Source organism: Patiria miniata, unplaced genomic scaffold (genome assembly GCF_015706575.1).
Source record: "Patiria miniata isolate m_02_andy unplaced genomic scaffold, ASM1570657v1 HiC_scaffold_19, whole genome shotgun sequence".
In the NCBI taxonomy this organism is placed as follows: domain Eukaryota; kingdom Metazoa; phylum Echinodermata; class Asteroidea; order Valvatida; family Asterinidae; genus Patiria; species Patiria miniata.
The window spans coordinates 4,822,959-4,842,465 of NW_024037057.1; the positions used below are offsets into that span (position 1 = coordinate 4,822,959).

General features: G+C 41.1%; 1 protein-coding gene across 1 annotated transcript in view; it reads left to right on the forward strand.

Annotated features, from left to right (window-relative positions):
• Positions 1-15,165, forward strand: part of LOC119725353 (L-gulonolactone oxidase-like) — a 30,386-nt gene extending 15,221 nt beyond the window's left edge. The window contains 8 exon segments of the mRNA XM_038196750.1: positions 2,616-2,706; positions 6,261-6,446; positions 8,699-8,883; positions 10,273-10,422; positions 11,405-11,569; positions 12,674-12,711; positions 12,714-12,763; positions 14,001-15,165. Coding sequence (XP_038052678.1) covers positions 2,616-2,706; positions 6,261-6,446; positions 8,699-8,883; positions 10,273-10,422; positions 11,405-11,569; positions 12,674-12,711; positions 12,714-12,763; positions 14,001-14,129 — 994 coding nt within the window. The 3' untranslated portion in view covers positions 14,130-15,165.
• Positions 15,166-19,507: the final 4,342 nt, after the last annotated feature.

Genomic DNA, 19,507 nt, shown 5'->3' on the forward strand with positions numbered 1-19,507 from the left:
ACTGAAGTATACTGAAACTTATAAAAACCCGAAAGGATGTTTTTTTGGTTCAAATTAAAACAAATCGTTCCACTGGAAGCGGATGAATTTCTGTTCATAAAAGTATTCATATACCTAGTTCTAACGCACCAAACGATGTAGCTCTCGGTATATTTGCAGTGTTGATTTGTTTGTTACAGGGAATGGGAAATATAAAAGACTAAAAGACCAAATGCATTTTTATGTTTATGATCGCCAGATGGCAAGTTTAGGGCTAGGCAAGGATTTATCGGTCTACTGATTTTTTATGTGGAAAAACTTGCATGCAGAGGATAGAACATGAATAGCTTTTTTATTCAAACGAAACTACACTGGAACTAGTTTCAATGGAAGCCCGTCCCACTCCTATTAGGTTGGGATGTGTGTGAACCTTGGTATTTGTTAATCTTGAGTACAGAATGCTAGCAACGTCAATGAAACTTTTTAATGAAAAGAATAACCTTCAGGGGAAAGGTACCGGTATGAACATTTGTCCTTATTGAAAGATCGAATGAAAAAAAAATTCCTGGCAAGCATAATCAACTTTGCCATTATCGTCATGGCCGAGGGTACTGCTTTCGGGTCAAAGCTTCCATCGTGGCGGAAATATCATAGACATGTCATGATTTTAAATACCTTGAGAGAAATATCAATTCTGCACTACCTGAAGATTTAGAAAATACCTCCTCTTGATATTTTACAGTGTTTGTGCCAGACTTTCGAAGCGCCACGCTTAGCCGCGGCAAAACGAACAAAACGAAGGAGATATTTGTAGAGCAAGCATAATGTATCGCGTAGCAGTGCAGTTTCATCGTTGTAGAACACTGCTGGCTGGAACACATTTTTGCCCGGGAGTAGGGGGTGCTGAAGCATATTCCAGCACCCCAAACCAAAAAGTTGGGGGTGCTGCAGCACCCACAGCACCCCCCGTTCCCATGGGCTTGCGGTGAGGGGGTATTTGTGAATGGAGCAGATACAGTCACAACCACGTGCATTATAAAAACAGACTTTTATATCATGCACATGACGTATCTAGGCTACAGCAGGTCTACAGTTGAGCCACAGCTTTGGAGATTTTTAAAGATATAGTCCATCATTCGTAATTTGTGCATTTTGTTCGTTTTAAGCAGCAACAGTGCTCAAAATCTAAAGAAGGGTACTGAACAACTAAACCTGATGAAGTTTCAGCTCAGCTTCAGCTGTATATTCCAAAAAAAAACCAGCATTCTAGTATCTCAATTTCAAATCAAAAGTTGCTGAATAATGTTTTGAATTGCGCCTGAAGTCAGCGTCCGAGACATGTTCTCGCTGAGCCGATTGCAGCTACGCGATGTCGCGCACTGATCCGACGAATTATAGAAACCGCGCGTGCGTGTGGGTCGTGCCAATGCTTGCGCGCGCCTCGCCGAATAACAAACGAACTACTAATTTAAATTTTCCTACGGTGCGTCTTAAGAAGCACCGTTGGAAAGGCCTTCTTTCGTTGATTACTTCAGAATGACACCTTGCCAGAAAGAATAATTTCACAGGGAGTTTAGTCCCCTTACTATCTTTCAACCAAGTATGTTTTTCAACAATTATTACGCCAGTTACTTTTCGGATGGCTGCAAATGATGGACTATAGCTTTAAGCTCGGGCAGGAGTTTCTACATGCCACTTGGTGGTTGGTCGGTCAGTCGGTCTGTCCTGGGAAAATTGACCAAAGAAATTGACCAAAATCAGGCTCCAAAGTTTCCCACCAAGTGTAACTACCCCAAATTAAAATTTTTCAAAAAAAATATTACAGTAGAACAAGTTTCAGCAGTGGTCATTGTGGTCATATTTTGAATCGCCGCAAAAAGTGAAACACAGTGTTTGAAAAACTTTAAACCATGGCAAACAAAAGGTGAACCATGATGCTACAATTTAAAGGGAAAGTACAACATTTGCAAACATCAAAAATAAAACTACCAAAGCATTTTGAAATACCTTGCTGGACTGTTAGTGAATGACAGTGTAAAGCATCCTGTAAAATCATGGCACCTGGTATACTGTCATTTTCAAGAAAAGTGGTATTTTTGTATCAATTTCCAACGCTGGTCGGTCGACCAGCATTGGAAAAAACTGGCTTTTTTTTTCAAATACTGGCCCCAATTGACCATCGCACTTGTTTGCAATCGATTACACACCTATGAACGGGTACAAGCCAGCTAGACTGATTCCCTGACCTTACAATTCCCCAATGTATGTAAACTGCTCTGTTTCTTCTTATATGGAGTCAGGGAACCAGACTACAATGAAATGATTGTTTTTCTTGGATTTTATAGCATTTTCGAACCCAAAACCTCAAAAAAGTCAGTGTAACTATATTTGCTATATATTTCCAACCCCCCAATTCCATCCATTTCTGAAAATTACAGCAAAAGCAAATGATGTATATTCCCTTTAAGTGAATCATGTTTCAGCACATATCTGAGATGGCAAATTGTTCTTTTTAGATCAACGACACGGTCTCCCTAATATGGCTTCAAATGAATTTATTAATAAAATGCAGCAACCATTATCATGAAAAGACATAGTTAAAACATTTTTGGGTTTTTTCAATTGTATTTGTACAGCCTTGGGTCTATTTCATTTATCACCATTGGAGGTGCAATCAGTACAGCAACGCATGGCACTGGCGTCAAGCATGGTATCCTGGCAACACAGGTCAGTATCCTAGCAACAGATGTCAGTTTTTTTTACAAATCTTATAAGATTTTTAAAATTTTATAAGATTTGTATAAGATTCTCTGAATATTCTTATAAGATTCCTATGAGATTCTGACAAGATTCTTATAAGATTCTGACAAGATTCAAACAAGATTCTTATAACATTCTGACAAGATTCTTATAAGATTCTTATAAGATTCTTATGGTGGCATGGGTGGCTTGTGCGTAAAGCGCTCGCCTCTCACTAAGGTGACCACGGTTCGAATCCTGGCCGCGGATCGCATGTGAGTGGAGTCGTGCGTTGGTTCTCTCCTGTGCCACGAGGGTTTTTCTCCGGGCCCTCCGGTTTTCCTCCCTCCGGAAAAATCAAACACTTTTGATCTCAGGCTGTGCTCCATGGTCATAATGGATCGATGTGGCCGGCAGCCATAGGCGCCTTTACGCGCCAGCGGCCCGACCACGTTGTAGCCGCGTCCTTCACAATTCAGCATACCAGCTGCGAGTAAGGATGATTAGCCTCCCAAATTATTATTATTATTATTATTATAAGAGTATTTCCTAGGCCGCGCCGGGATTCTTATAAGATTCTTATAAGAATCTTATAAGAATCTTATTAGATCTTACTAATTTGCATATATAATAATATAAGATTCTTATAAGAAGGTTCTCAGATTCTTATAAGATTCTTACAACGTTCTTATCAGATTCTTATAAGACTTTTTCGTAGGGGTTGCCATGATGTCACAACTGCGTGTTTGCTTTCGCTTTCGTGCCGAGGATGAACCAGGGCCCAATTTCATAGAGCCGCTTAAGCACAAAATTTGCTTAAGCACGAAAAAACATTGCTTAGTAAAATCACGTAACCTGCCAAAACTCCATGCGATGTACATTGCTTGTGACTGGTATTTAGCTGTTGTTTACTTAGCATAACAATCGAGTGGAGTTGGCCGGTAACCTGATTATATTGGAAGCAAGATTTTTTGTGCTTAAGCAAATTTTGTGCTTAAGCAGCTCTACATGTATGAAATTGGCCCCTGGCTTTACAGGTTATGTCTATACATGTATATACGTAGGTCTATAGCAGGCTTTGTGTAAACATACCGTCACGTCAGTGCATGAAGTCCGTAACTCCATTCTGAACAAAGTTGTATCTTGCGCGAATACGCTCCATGCAACAAGGTCGTATCTCGACGTCCATTGACTTTGTGTGTGCATCCGGGTTATTTTAAATGAGATACAAACTCGCATTGTGAGTAGAGTTGTGCGTTGGTTCTCTCCTGTGCCAGGAGGGTTTTTCTCCGGGGCCTCCGGTTTTCCTCCCTCCGGAAAAATCAAACACTTTTGATCTCAGGCTGTGCTCCGTGGTCATATATGGGTCGATGTGGCCGGCAGCCATAGGCGCCTTTACGTGCCAGCGGCCCGACCACGTTGTAGCCGCGTCCTTCGCAATTCAGCGTACCAGCTGCGAGTAAGGATGATTAGCCTCCCAAATTATTATTATTATTATTATTATTATAAGAGTATTTCCTAGGCGGCGCCGGGATTCTTATAAGATTCTTATAAGAATCTTATAAGAATCTTGTTAGATCTTACTAATTTGCATAAATAATACTTATAAGAATCTTATAAGATTCTTATTAGATCTTACTAATTTGCATATATAATACTTATACAAATCTTATAAGATTCTTATAACATTCTTATAAGAAGGTTCTCAGATTCTTATAAGATTCTTATAAGGAGGTTCTCAGATTCTTATAAGATTCTTACAACGTTCTTATAAGATTCTTATAAGACTTTTTCGTAGGGGTTGCCATGATGTCACAACTGCGTGTTTGCTTTCGCTTTCGTGCCGAGGATGAACCAGGGCCCAATTTCATAGAGCCGCTTAAGCACAAAATTTGCTTAAGCACGAAAAAACATTGCTTAGTAAAATCACGTAACCTGCCAAAACTCCATGCGATGTACATTGCTTGTGACTGGTATTTAGCTGTTGTTTACTTAGCATAACAATCGAGTGGAGTTGGCCGGTAACCTGATTATATTGGAAGCAAGATTTTTGTGCTTAAGCAAATTTTGTGCTTAAGCAGCTCTACATGTATGAAATTGGCCCCTGGCTTTACAGGTTATGTCTATACATGTATATACGTAGGTCTATAGCAGGCTTTGTGTAAACATACCGTCACGTCAGTGCATGAAGTCCGTAACTCCATTCTGAACAAAGTTGTATCTTGCGCGAATACGCTCCATGCAACAAGGTCGTATCTCGACGTCCATTGACTTTGTGTGTGCATCCGGGTTATTTTAAATGAGATACAAACTCGCATTGTGAGTAGAGTTGTGCGTTGGTTCTCTCCTGTGCCAGGAGGGTTTTTCTCCGGGGCCTCCGGTTTTCCTCCCTCCGGAAAAATCAAACACTTTTGATCTCAGGCTGTGCTCCGTGGTCATATATGGGTCGATGTGGCCGGCAGCCATAGGCGCCTTTACGTGCCAGCGGCCCGACCACGTTGTAGCCGCGTCCTTCGCAATTCAGCGTACCAGCTGCGAGTAAGGATGATTAGCCTCCCAAATTATTATTATTATTATTATTATTATAAGAGTATTTCCTAGGCGGCGCCGGGATTCTTATAAGATTCTTATAAGAATCTTATAAGAATCTTGTTAGATCTTACTAATTTGCATAAATAATACTTATAAGAATCTTATAAGATTCTTATTAGATCTTACTAATTTGCATATATAATACTTATACAAATCTTATAAGATTCTTATAACATTCTTATAAGAAGGTTCTCAGATTCTTATAAGATTCTTATAAGGAGGTTCTCAGATTCTTATAAGATTCTTACAACGTTCTTATAAGATTCTTATAAGACTTTTTCGTAGGGGTTGCCATGATGTCACAACTGCGTGTTTGCTTTCGCTTTCGTGCCGAGGATGAACCAGGGCCCAATTTCATAGAGCCGCTTAAGCACAAAATTTGCTTAAGCACGAAAAAACATTGCTTAGTAAAATCACGTAACCTGCCAAAACTCCATGCGATGTACATTGCCTGTGACTGGTATTTAGCTGTTGTTTACTTAGCATAACAATCGAGTGGAGTTTTGGCCGGTAACCTGATTATATTGGAAGCAAGATTTTTTGTGCTTAAGCAAATTTTGTGCTTAAGCAGCTCTACATGTATGAAATTGGCCCCTGGCTTTACAGGTTATGTCTATACATGTATATAGGTCTATAGCAGGCTTTGTGTAAACATACCATCACGTCAGTGCATGAAGTCCGTAACTTCATTCTGAACAAAGTTGTATCTTGCGCGAATACGCTCCATGCAACAAGGTCGTAACGTATCTCGACGTCCATTGACTTTGTGTGAGCATCCGGGGTTATTTCAATCGAGATACGATCTTTTGACAGTCAGAAACACGCGTTTCACGTACGGCCCATTTTAGGAGATTCGACCTTATTGCACGGATATGACGATACATGTTAGACATCCGTCGGCGCTTTGGTCTGTCTGTCCTGACTGGTTGAGCTTGTCTGACTCTCTGTAGGTTGTCCGGATGGAACTGTTGACGGCACAGGGCGAGGTCCTGCGGTGTTCCCGGTCCGAGAAGGAGGAGCTCTTCCGCGCGGCTCTGTGCAGTCTGGGATCATTGGGGGTCATCGTCACGGTAACCATCCAGTGCGAACCGGAGTTTAAACTCCACAAGAGGCAGATGTCGTGCACTCTGGACGAGGTACAGTATCTCTTAGCACAAACTTTCCCCACCCCCCAGCTCTGACTCAAAATTTAAGTTTTCATAGAAATACATAGCAAAATTATGTGAACCCCCCCCCCCCCAAAAGAAAAATGCTGTGCTCATTCTTAAGAATGATCGAGGCATTTTGGTAACACTGTTGGTCGAAGGAGCCCAGACAAATGCCAGAGTGCTCGTGTACTGCCTGGACGTGACTCACGCAGCAACAGTGCACCAGCCAACATGCCATTTGATGTACAGTAAACTCTTTGGATAACTCGAAACTCCATTCATCGAACTCGAACTCTGGATACCTCAAAAAAAAAATTATGCATTCTCTTGAGATTTGACTTCACAGGAGTTGGATGTATTTTTGTAAAGTGCTCATGACTTGTAAACGGATGGCATGGGTGGCTTGTGCGTAAAGCGCTCGCCTCTCACCAAGGTGACCACGGTTCGAATCCTGGCCGCGGATCGCATGTGAGTAGAGTTGTGCGTTGGTTCTCTCCTGTGCCACGTGGGTTTTTCTCCGGGCCCTCCGGTTTTCCTCCCTCCAGAAAAATCAAACACTTTCGATCTCAGGCTGTGCTCCGTGGTCATATATGGGCCGATGTGGCCGGCAGCCATAGGCGCCTTTACGTGCCAGCGGCCCGAGCACGTTGTAGCCGCGTCCTTCGCAATTCAGCATACCAGCTGCGAGTAAGGATGATTAGCCTCCCAAATTATTGAGTGGTCGGGCACAACCCGACCACTCTTTGGATCTGTTACGATTAATCTTTCTTTCTTTCTTTCTTTTTTTCCCGGACAATACTTCTCCGCGGGTTTTCTCTTAAACGGTATATGGTATGAACTTGTAACTTTCAATATATATCGACCCTCATCCGAAGTGGTGCATATTACTCTGACGTCACGATTACGTCATCGGGTGTCAAATTACACGCGATTTTAGAGAAAAAAGGGCCAAATACTTTCATCTATAACTCTTAAACAAAATGATCAAATATGTTCCAACTTTGTAATCAGATAGACCATTAGGTGATCAACACTTTTTGTCGTGTACGTGAACTCGCTTGACCTTTACTTCCGGGTCCACCGGAAGGTCAAAGTTACATGAATTGAAAATGAAGACTTTAGCCTGAAATCAAAACAAAGCACAATTTCTTCCACACGGTTTACGGTATGATCATAAAACCTACTGTGAACTTGTACCATGTTACGAAGATAGTATAACTGTTGTTACGTCATCATGACGTCATCAGGTATCAAATTACAAGCGATTTGATTGCACGATTTGACAAAATACTTTGACCTATATCTCTTGAACTAAATAGGGTATCGTGTTCGTTTTTTCGTGAGGTTGTAGACGGTGCCTTGAGCAACATTTATTATTCCCGGGCACAAAACTGCTTGACCTTTACTTCCGGTGTTACCGGAAGTGCAATAGAAACTGAATCTAACTCTAAAACGGAAGCATTTCCGTACAGACAAATACATTATGGAAGTGTTAAGTGAGGAATGCCAATCACAAAAACATTATTTTGACGTCATCCACGAAAGGGCGCCCTCCAGCGGTACATGGAAAACAGTTTAATCTTTTAAAATGTTAAAACCCTCAATCAAATTTTTATGATATAATTGCCCCTATATATCCCGTGAGCAACCACAAATGAATTTGCAAGGTTTCATAATCATGACGTCATCAGACCGGAAGTTACTGTAGGGAGAATTCAACAATGACCATTTTATGTGTTAAGTTAAATCCATCATTTGATCCCTGTCTCATGACTTTGTTTTTTGCCCCCCCCCCAAAAAAAAATGACTTCTGTTACACTTTATATTGACCTTTTGCTTCCAAATACTGTGACGTCATCAAACTGGAAGTTAGCTGTTATTATTACATACACTTAATTTCCATATTTCCATGCGTTATTTTTACTTAATGATTAACAAGTGTCCTCCCTTCCCTGTTTTGACTGATGACGCCATCAAACCGGAAATAACTTGTACTCAAACTGTTTACTGAAATTTATCACACCTTAAAAGACGCATTATTTTTGTAAAAAATAATTGGTACTGGAAATGTTGAAGTTCTTGGTCCTTTTTTTCTGACATAAACATATTCATAACTTAATTGGACAATATCTAATGAAATGGTTGTCTACCCGACCACTCTGCGTTTGTAACAACAAACGCGAACCTCTAGTTATTATTATTATTCTAAACCGATTAACATCCCCGTTTTTGCTGAGCAGGTTCTTGATAACCTGGACGAGCACATAGCGAGCAGCGAGTACTTCCGCTTCTGTTGGTACCCGCACACTGAGGGCGCCGTTTTGTGGCAGAATGACCGCACTCAAAAACCGGCTGCATCCAGCGCCAACTGGTTCAAAGACTACTTCCTCTGTTACTACACTCTGCAGTTCCTGTACTGGCTAAGGTGAGACACAGTGCAGTTTGAGAAGAAGGGGGAAAAAAATTGAATTTTGGGGGGGAAAAATCCTGAAATTTTGGAGAACTTGATTTCAAAGCGAAGAAAAGAAAACAGGCAGACTTCAGCTGGGTTCACATTGACTATAAACAGCGTCTGTTATTTGGTCATTATAACTTTACTTGGGTCCTGTTTTGGGGATTGTGGCGTAGTGGTTAGGGTTGCAACTAATGATCGTTGGGTCAGGGGTTGAATCCAGCTGCTGGCCATATGTTGTGTCCTTGGGCAAGCCACTTGTCCCCCACTTGCCTCTCTCTCCACCCAGGAGTGTAAATTTGTAGAAAATAGAAAATATTCTTGGTGGTTTAAAGCCACAGAAACCAGAGAAAAACGCCGGCCTGATGAGCCATATGGGTTCGTGACTGGCTTGACGTACACATGTCAGCAACTTTTATACAATGTATAACATTTAACCTGCCTGGGCATCTGGCCAAACCCTCCCGCGTAACTGAGCAAAAGGAACCCACTGAAGCAGTCCATTTATAGAGCCTGTTTCTGGAGCTGCAACATACTGGATTTCACAGTCAACAAGGGGCTCCAGCGTTGATCCAGCCTTGCTCCGATGGTCCTACAGCTCCTGGAGTGTTCGTTACAGTACCAACAATAATACGCGGTTTAAAGCTACAGTCCATCATTTGCAGCTATCCAAAAAGTAACTGACGTAATTATTGTTGAAAAACAAACTTGGTTGGAAGAAACCGGTAGTAAGGAGACTAACTTCCTGTTAAATTATTCTTTCTGGCAAGCTGTCATTTTGAAGAAATCAACAAAAGAAGGCCTTTCCAACGGTGCGTCTTAAGACCCACTGTTGGAAATTTCCATTAGTAGTTCGTTTTTTTATTCGGCGAAACATGCGCAAGCCTTGGCACGACGCACACGTGTGCGCGGTTGCTATTATTCGTCGGATTGGTGCGCGACATCGCGTAGCTGCAGTCCACTCAGTGAGAACGTGTCTCGGACGCTGAATTGAGGTCCAATTCAAAACATGATTCAGCAACCTTTGATTTGAAATCGAGATCATAGAATGGTGTTTTTCTCGAAATAAACAGCTGAAGCTGAGCTGAAACTTAGTTGTTCAGCACCCTTCTTTAGATTTTGAGCATTTTTGTTGCTTCAAACGATCAAAATGCACAAATTACAAACGATGGACTATACCTTTAGTGGGAACCGGTCTGCAACATCCCTGAGGGCAACAAATTCACTGTTTGCCAAAATGTGAAGAAGGAAAAAAATACAAATAAACATCGATAATATAAAAGGAAGTTTTCAGTGAGTTGTTGCATGAATTTTGTTGGGTTTTCTGGTATTAATTCACAAAGTTGTTAATGCCTTTTGCAGTTCCTTCCTCCCGAGACTGATTCCCAGCATCAACCGCCTCTTCTACAATTGGTGTTACACTGGTCGGCGCGAAGACATTGCCACGAGCCACGCCGTTTTAAACTTCGAGTGCCTCTTCAAGCAGCACGTTACCGAGTGGGCGATCCCAAGGTTTGTAGGAGCCTTGCCAACATTCCTGATAAGTAAGATTTGAGGCTTTGCATGGTGAAGATACTAAATAATGAAAGGTTTGCAGAAACACCATGTGCGAATAATTTCTCAACTAAGAGGATGGTTCTGAAAAGAACCAGAGGTATAAACGCGACGTTCCGGTCAGTATGCTCTGACCGTCTTCAGGAGAGTGCCTAAACTCTAAGAAAGTGAATACTTAAGTAGCAAGAGGCGAAATCAATGGAGTGTGAAGTTGCATCCTGTGAGGATGCCAAGTAGACAGGATCCTAGAGCAAGCTTCCTGATGTCAATTTACCGTGTACACAACGACTCCCAGAGTGTTTTGTCTTTCACTTTTCCCATTTATTGATGTATTGGAAGTGTTGATGTGTCTACTGCACATATTTCAAAGAAATAGTGCAAAAATCACGTAGGCCATCAGCCTCGGTCCAAAATTTTGGCCACCGGTATCAAATGAGGGGAATAAGCGTCCTAGCGATTTTTGGCAAGGTATACACCTCCAGAGATGGAAAATATGTGATAGCATTGCAGCGGTGGCAGCTTTTTGGGTGTTATCACCCTTTTTTTGCAAAATGACCATCAAAATGCTTGTAACCACTCTAGGGGGGTATACCTTTCGCATGCGTACTATAATAATTTATGCCCTGATTTTTATACTGACCAAACCCCCAGGCTGATGGCCTAACGGAATAAAAGTGTTTTTAAGGAAAAACAGTCGGCATCTTTCATTTTCATGACAACCAAAACATAAGACTTTAAAGGCCTTTTCTCAGTAGTTCACGTTTTGGACATGTGATAATGCAAACTGCAACCAAAAAGTATTGCAAGGGGAATTTACTTTTCTTTCTTAATAACCACAAATCCTCAGTTCGTCCTGCCCAATTTTGTCTCGTTTTGCCAGAACGACTCACAATTTTGCTTCATTTTCACTGTAAAAGTTCTCTCCCTTTACTTTCCCTAGACGTCACACTGCAATGGTGTTGCGAGAATTGAAATCTTGGCTGGGAGCCAACAAAGACGTCTGCGTCCACTTCCCCATTGAGGTGCGATTTGTCAAAGAGGATGACATCATGCTAAGCCCCGCCTATGGGCGGGAGACGTGCTACATCAACATCATCATGTACAGGTGAGCTCATGCATTATTCACAAATTTGGTCGCTAATTGCATGAATTATTCATTTAATGATGTGTTATGTCAAGGAGGTGTAAATGTATATGAGCACAGAAAGAACCCACCATTCGACGGTGTGAAATGTGGCCAGCTTTATATCTACAGGTGAGCTCATGCATTATTCACGAGTTGGTCTCTCATTGCATGAATTATTCATTGATGTATGTAGTATTAAAAGCAACTTGTGTATAGAAGTAGGCATGATCAGACCCACCATTGGACCATGTAGAAATTGTTGCCATCTTTAGTGTCCTTATATCTACAGGCGAGCTCATGCATTATTCATGAGTTGGTCTCTCATTGCATGAATTATTCATTTATATATAAAGTACTAAAAGCAACTTGTGTATAAAAGTAGGCGTGATCAAACCCACCATTTGACCATGTAGAAATTGTTGCCATCTTTAGTGTCCTTATATCTACTGGTAAGCTCATGCATTATTCATTGTTCATTATTCGTGAATAATGCAGTCCTTCTGTTTTGAGGCGTGCGATCACACCCCCACGCCATCACACGCCTGAAAGCCTCCCGAGAAGTGCGAATAATCGCAGACTGAATCCCTCAGTACGGCATGCCTTGGCATATTAACGGCATAGTTATACTTCATAAATTGTGAAAAATAAAGTACGTCGGTGAAGGGAAAATGGCTTTCAAGATGGTTATTGTTAGAAAAGTATCAGATTGTTCAGTCCCAGTTTGGACCACAGAATCACACGCCTAGAAAAATCACACACCTAGAAAAATCACACGCCTAAAAAAATCACACGCCTAGAAAAATCACACGCCTAGAAAAAACGCACACCTAGAAAAATCACACGCCTAGAAAAATCACACTCCTAAAAAAAATCACACTCCTAGAAAAATCACACGCCTAGAACAATGTAGAAAAATGACAGCCTAGAAAAATCACACTCTACGAAAAATCCAGGTGTACGTGCCTTTTCACACGCGTGTGATTTTCAAATCAGAAGGACTGATAATGAATTAATTTTGTGTGCTCTGAGACCAGCTCTACTCGTCTTGCTTTATTTTGTTCCGATATTGTTCTCATTGTGTAGGCCCTTTGGAAAATTTATCCCGCATGCCAAGTACTGGGCGCTTTTGAGAAGATCATGTACAATGTTGGCGGAAGGCCGCACTGGGCTAAGGTAAGGATGAGTTACACTGGGCTAAGTTAAAGGTGCATTGGGTACCACCTGGGTAGCATTATGGTTATACCAACGTATCTGATAGGTAGCAACTGGGTGGAGCAAGATCACACTGGGCTAAGGAAAACGTGCACTGGGTACCACCTGGGTACCATTATTGTAATACATGACTTGGGCATCTGATGTACCAACAGATGGGAGCAAGAACACACTGGGCTAAGGAGGAGGTGCTTAGGGTACCATCTGTGTATCATTATTGATATATTGTAATGTGTCTCGTAGGTACCATTTGGGTGGAGCAAGAACACACTGGCTATTAAAGGAGAGGGTACATTAGGTATCCCGTGGGTACCATTATTGATATACTAAGGTGTTTCTTGGGTACTGATTAGGTGGATCAAGAACACACTGGGCTAACTAGAAGGTGCATTGGGTACCACCTGGGTCCTGTTATTGTTATACTTGATGTATCTGATAGGTAGCAACTGGGTGGAGGAAGACCACACTGGGCTAAGGAGAGGGTGCATTGGGTACCACCTTGGTACCAGTATTGTTACTAAACTATCTGATAGGGTAGCAACTGGGTGCAGTAAGAACACATTGGGCTAAGGAAAATGTGCATAGGGTACCATCTGGTTACCATTATTGATCATACTGAGGTGTCTCATAGGTACCATTTGGGGTGGGCAGGTGCATTGGGTACCACCTTGGTACCAGTATTGTTAAGCTATAAAGTAATGTATCCGATAGGTAGCAACTGGGTGGAGTGACAACACATTGTGCTTAAAGTAAACGGTGCATAGATGCCATCTGGGTACCATTATTGATCTATCAATAATAGCACATGTATACATGTACTAAGGTGTCTCATATGTACCAGTGGGGTGGAGCAAGAACACACTGGGCTAAGGAAAAACTGAATTGGGTACCACCTGGGTACTATTATTCACATACTAGTGTATCTGAACTGTTGAAACTGGGTGATAAAAGACTACAATGGGCTAAGGAGCAGGTGCATTGGGTACCGTCTGGGTGCCATGGTATCTTATGTAGGCTATGGCCACTGCACCAAAATGTGTATTGAAAAAGAGGAACCTACAAAGCAATCAATGAAGAGTTCTGCAAAGGCAATCTTATATTGAAATTTTGATGAAAAAAAATCATAGAAAATTTTCCCCCCTCCCCCCCCCCCCCCCCCCCCCCCCCCCCCCCCCCAATCACACCCACGCCTCCGCAGGCTCACAAGTTGACGGCTGCCGATTTCAAGATTGCCTACCCGGAGTTTGAGGCGTTCTGCAAGATCCGCCGGCAGCTGGACCCACAAGGCATGTTCCTGAACGACTACATGGAGAAGGTGCTGTTGTAGGTCAAAGGTCATGCGGTCGGTCAAAGGCCATGTGTTACCGTGGCGACACGATCATCGGCTTGACGGCAACAACATGCACCATAGACCATTATCATGTTGCAGCCATCTTCAAGTGATTTTTTCCCATTCAAATCAAGGTAACCAAAGCGAGGCTGGAAGGAAAAATAGTCTGGTTCCTTTTCGCGCGGAAAACATTTATCATTCTGTACTGTTGCGGGATACAGGGAACATGACTGAAATGGTGGCAGCATGACAAAGGTCTATTCACCAAGAAACTGAAATGACACTGAGGAGTGTCTTTATTTTGTGCCGTTCATTTAATAGTAATAATACATTCCTTTAGAAATGGTGTGGTCTATTTTCTTATTGTATCTGGTTCGTTCGGTCATCATTACAATGTATTAGCACTATGCGATGTAAAGGAAAATGTTGACGGCAATTATGTAAAATAATTTAAACGTTATATTGTTGGGAAATTTTTTTAAGAAATATGAGCTATGTGGGGCTGCCCTTGAATGCAAATAGATATTATACCCACAAAAAAATTTAAATTGTACCAAAAGTAAGTCATATCGCGCAAAACGTTTAACAAATGTTGTATTAGTGCTAGTTTATTCATAATTAAAGCCTGCTGGTTAATATACGGTGCTAGTCGGTCAGTATGAGCTCCGTGCGCTACCAAAAGAGGGCGCCCTTTTACCTAACAACGACTTCCCATGGGCGGGACATTTTCCTGGTTGGCGCGCACCGTTCCTTGTGTGTGGCGCACGTACACCAGGGGATTTGTTCTGTTTACACGCTGTGGCCGCGCTTTGCGGCAAATGAATTGCAGTCAGGCAAGATGGCGTCGGTCGGTCACCCCCAACTGTACTTCCATTGCCGGTGAGGGGGTACTTTGTATGCTGGCTCATTTTACAGTCTTATCCAAAATTAAACCTTTTTTTTTTGTTAGTTTTGTTTTCCATCCGAGCCATACATTCCATTTTTGTCTTAAGTAGTCAAATAGTTTTCTTGCCTTTAGGCCCAAAAAAGAAAGTCTCCGGTTTCTGGTATGGAGCTTACCCAAAAAGTGGTGCGGCGACGCGGCTTTTTTTTTTTTTTTTTTTTTTTTTTGCCTGTTTTTTTTTGCTTGAAATGTCGGCTGATGACTGCAAATGGTGCCCGACTAAACTTTAAGTGCAAATATATGGGAGTCCAGAGAGGCCACATAAAGCTTATTCTCGATCATAACCCCATCTAAAAACATGTTAAAATTGTACAGCAGCAGGATTCAAGTCAAACTAGTGAGTTTGGCAGTTTTGAGACGTCATCTTTTATTGAAAAAAAAAACTTTTTCATATTGCCGACGCGCATGGCTACGGCAATGTGCGCGCATACCAGAAACCAGAGACTTTTTTGTTTGGTCTTATGGACAGAACTTGGGCATTTTTGAGTCGTAAATAACGGGTTAGGCAAAGTAAAACAAAAACGATCCAGTTGATCGTCTGGGTTTTTCAAAAAGAGGTTTTAATTAGCTATCCTAATAGTGAGTAGAGTCAAAATATTCATGTTAAACATGTTCTATGTATGTTATTAAAGCGAAATACAAGAAAAAGTTAGCTTTTCGAGGTGAGAAAAAAAAAATTAAAAGGATGCGGCTTCAAAAAAGGATGCGGGCAGGTACGATTAGCTGGGGTTTTTTTTGTACTTGAGCTTTGTATATTTAAACTAAGAATTTTTGAATTATGTAATTATGGAAACATTGGACGTTTGGTTTGTTAGCCTTCCCCCTCCCCCCCCCCCCCAAAAAAAAAACAATTACAAAATCCCAACTGACATCCGCTGTCATGATTGACTTACTGACTTTGATTTCAAAGCTACAAAAACGGGGTCCGCTCATAAGTCCGACGCCTCAATAGGTCCGACGCCTCATTAGTCCGACAAAATTGCATCCCCTAACCAAATAAAGACCCATAAGTCCGACGCCTCATAGGTCCGACGCCTCATAAGTCCGACGCCTCATAGATCCGACGCCTCATAGCTCCGACGCCTCGTAAGTCCGACAAATTAAACGCCTCGTTTTTTCGTTGTCGGACTTATGAGGCGTCGGACCTATGAGGCGGAATAAATAAATTTTATGCCTCATAAGTCCGAAATGTCGGACTTATGAGGCGTCGACCTATGAGGCGTCGGACTTATGATACGGCCCCACAAAAACCGCCAGATTCAGCATGTCCAAGTGAGAGTGGCCCAAGTAAAATTAACACCCTTTCACTTTATAGTTGATTGTATTTCTTGATCTAGGGACCCAAGTGGAATGGGGTAAAAAGGAGTGGATTGAGAAATAGTCGGGCTTTAATGTAATACATAATTTCATTAAGGAATAAAAAAAATAACCAGCTTTAAATATTTGTTTCTGAATGTTGCAGTTTTTTGGGCATACTCTGTTCAATATTTACAATTATTTTAAGTAAATAGAAGATACCTTTTTGGGACTTGAGTTACAGATTATTTTATTTTTTCTATGAGCTATACATAAAACTAAATATTGAAATATTTGGGAATTTGGATTTTCCTGCACTTCGAATTAAGTATTCGCATTGCGTCCCTTAGCCGTATTGTTATATTAAATCATGCACTGTAATTTATCTCTTGGTTGTTGTTGTTGTTGTTGTTGTTCTCAGTAGTGAGGTGAAATCTGAATGAATATTATGGAAAGATTCCCACATCTGGCCATCACTTGTCACCCTGTGCACAAACCATATGAGACTGATATGCATATATAATAACACTTAAAATCATAAAGTGGATTTTAATTCTTATAAATCATAACAGTTGCTTTAATGATTTGAACAAAAACATAATTATTCATCCGAGTTCATCGTATTCGTAGGGAGGTATAAGAAAGTCCAACTGGGCAAGGCCTATATCGTTCTTGTGGGGTGATGTTCCTTTCAGAACACATCACCCCACTATTTTAACGATAGAAAAACATCACCCCAGAAGAGGATCTTTAGAAAAAGGGATAAAAGGAGCACAATGCTATCACCCCACAATTCCGTCTGGCTGGGATGTCCGTTTAGGCCTAGTACTAACAGAAAGCCAGTACCATTGAACACCAAAATATCCACCATCTTTTTCAATGTTTAATTTATTAATTCTCGGGCTTTAGGTTAAATCTGAATGAATATTATGGAAAGATTCACATATCTGGCCATCATTTGTGCACATGATGATGAGACTGGCCTGAAAATTACTAAGCGTAAAACATTACCGCTAAATTCGTCTCCTCGTGAAAACTTAAAATGCCACACGCGCGTTGTTTTGCGGGGCAAAGTCAATTTGTCTCTTTGTGAAAACTCAAACGCCTGTACGCGCGTTGTTTTTGTCCCATAGAACAACATGATAAAGTTGGAATTTGTCTCTTCGTGAAAATACGATTCAGGTGAAATTTCCCTACATTGATTGTCATGATTTCACTGATTTACACTGATTTTTTTATCCGAAAAAATTCGCCAAAAGGGTCGTTGCTGTTTACTTAACCGATTTCGCCTGGAAAAAAAGAATTTCGAAAAAAAATTGTTGAATTTTGGCCGAATTGGCGTCCCTTCGTAAAAACCTTGACGCCATAATAATGACTCTTTAAGTGAAACAAAGTGTTTTTTCACTGGTGTACATTAAGATAGTGACTGGTAGGCCCTTCCATCTGAAAAGAATATTGCAGTCATGTCACATCCGGGATTTTAATAATAAAAAAGTCAAATTACGATGTGCGCATGCGCAGTTCGAATACCGAACGGACTCGGTTTTACAAGGGTGCCAAAAAACTGATGACTATACGAAAAATATTGTGCAATATGCTAGCCGAAGAGGAGGTGTGCTGGCCGGCTGTGCCTGTCTCTACTTCGCTTCGCCGGATAAAATTAGCTGACTTTGTTCTTATCCAAAGTTCAGTTTCATGGGTGATCAACTGATAATTTGCGTGTAAAGTTCGTTTACGTACACTGGTGTATGCTGCTGGATAATTGGTCGGGCAAATCGTGTTTAATGCGTCCTTAAAGGTCAATTTCTAGTGCACTTTGGTAAATTATAATTTGAGTGAGCCAGATTGGTTCACCCCTCTTTTAACAATGGACGTATCTGAAAACATTAAAATCATACAATAATGCATATTACCCCATAATAAGCATATATATACAGTGTGAATAAAAAAAAAAACGCTTCTCATATAGCAGGACTAATTTTTGAATGAAGTTTTGCCTGTAGCACTTTCAAAATCTATTATGAAACCCCAATTCATAAACTTTCTTTTAGTACAAGAATCATTCAGATCACTCCTGTACTTTCAGGTTACTGCATTTTGATTTTAAACATCGTTTTATAGTTCTGTCCACGGATCACAACAAAAAAGTAAGTGTTCTTTCAGCAAAACGAAAACAATTCTCATTCTCGTTTTGCTGAAAGAATAGGTACTGTTTTTTAGTGATCCGTGGAATGAACTTTAAAACGGTGTTACATGTTGTGTTCAAAATGTCGTAACTTGAAAAGTACACGAGTGATTTGAATGATTCTTGTACTAAAAGAAAGCTCATTGATTGGGCTTTCTTATCCTAGATTTTGAAAGTGCTACAGGCAAAACTTCATTCAAGAATTGGTCCTGCCATTTGGGATGCGTTTTTTTTACTCACCATGTAAATGCCAATTGCCAATTAAGTAAAAAGTGATTTAAAATGAAAAGTCAGTTGGTCGGTGTATTAAACTATAGGCCTAAACAATTTCCTTTTTTTAAGTTCATTGTCAAAAGTCGTTTATGACTACACGTAATACGATTTTAAAAAGTACAAAGTGGACTATTCCATTTTTGGAAAGGTGTTGGTAGGTTTATTTGTAAAACCAGTAATTATCTCACCACTCGTACTAACAAATCAGGGTTTTGTTTTCTAGGGCAATACCAAGGGGCGTTCCCCTTGTCTTATCAGCCAAGTCAGTAACGGTACGGTACCAACGCACACCGCCACCCGATACACTTAACCTGTCACTGAGGTTCGGTGCACAACTCGGTCTCGGTGGTACATTTTCAAGAAAACCATCGATGACATTAACAAAAATGGTGCACTTCTGAGCAGTTCCGAAACATTTCTGTTCTCCGGGTGCTGTTTTTTGCGCCTGTTAATAATTTGCCTGGAGAGTTGGTGGGATTTTACATACCCTTGCTGCCGGCCAATACTTTTTGCGCTTACGAAGCAACCCAAGAGCCTGTATCTATACGTTGCGTTGTTCTGCCGCGGCACCGGACAAGAAGAACCAGGAACTGAACTGGTTGGCGACCAGAACCTTCCCACCTGTGATTGTTGACGACCACCTCAGTCGCCAGAATGGCGAGGAGGAAGCTTGACAAG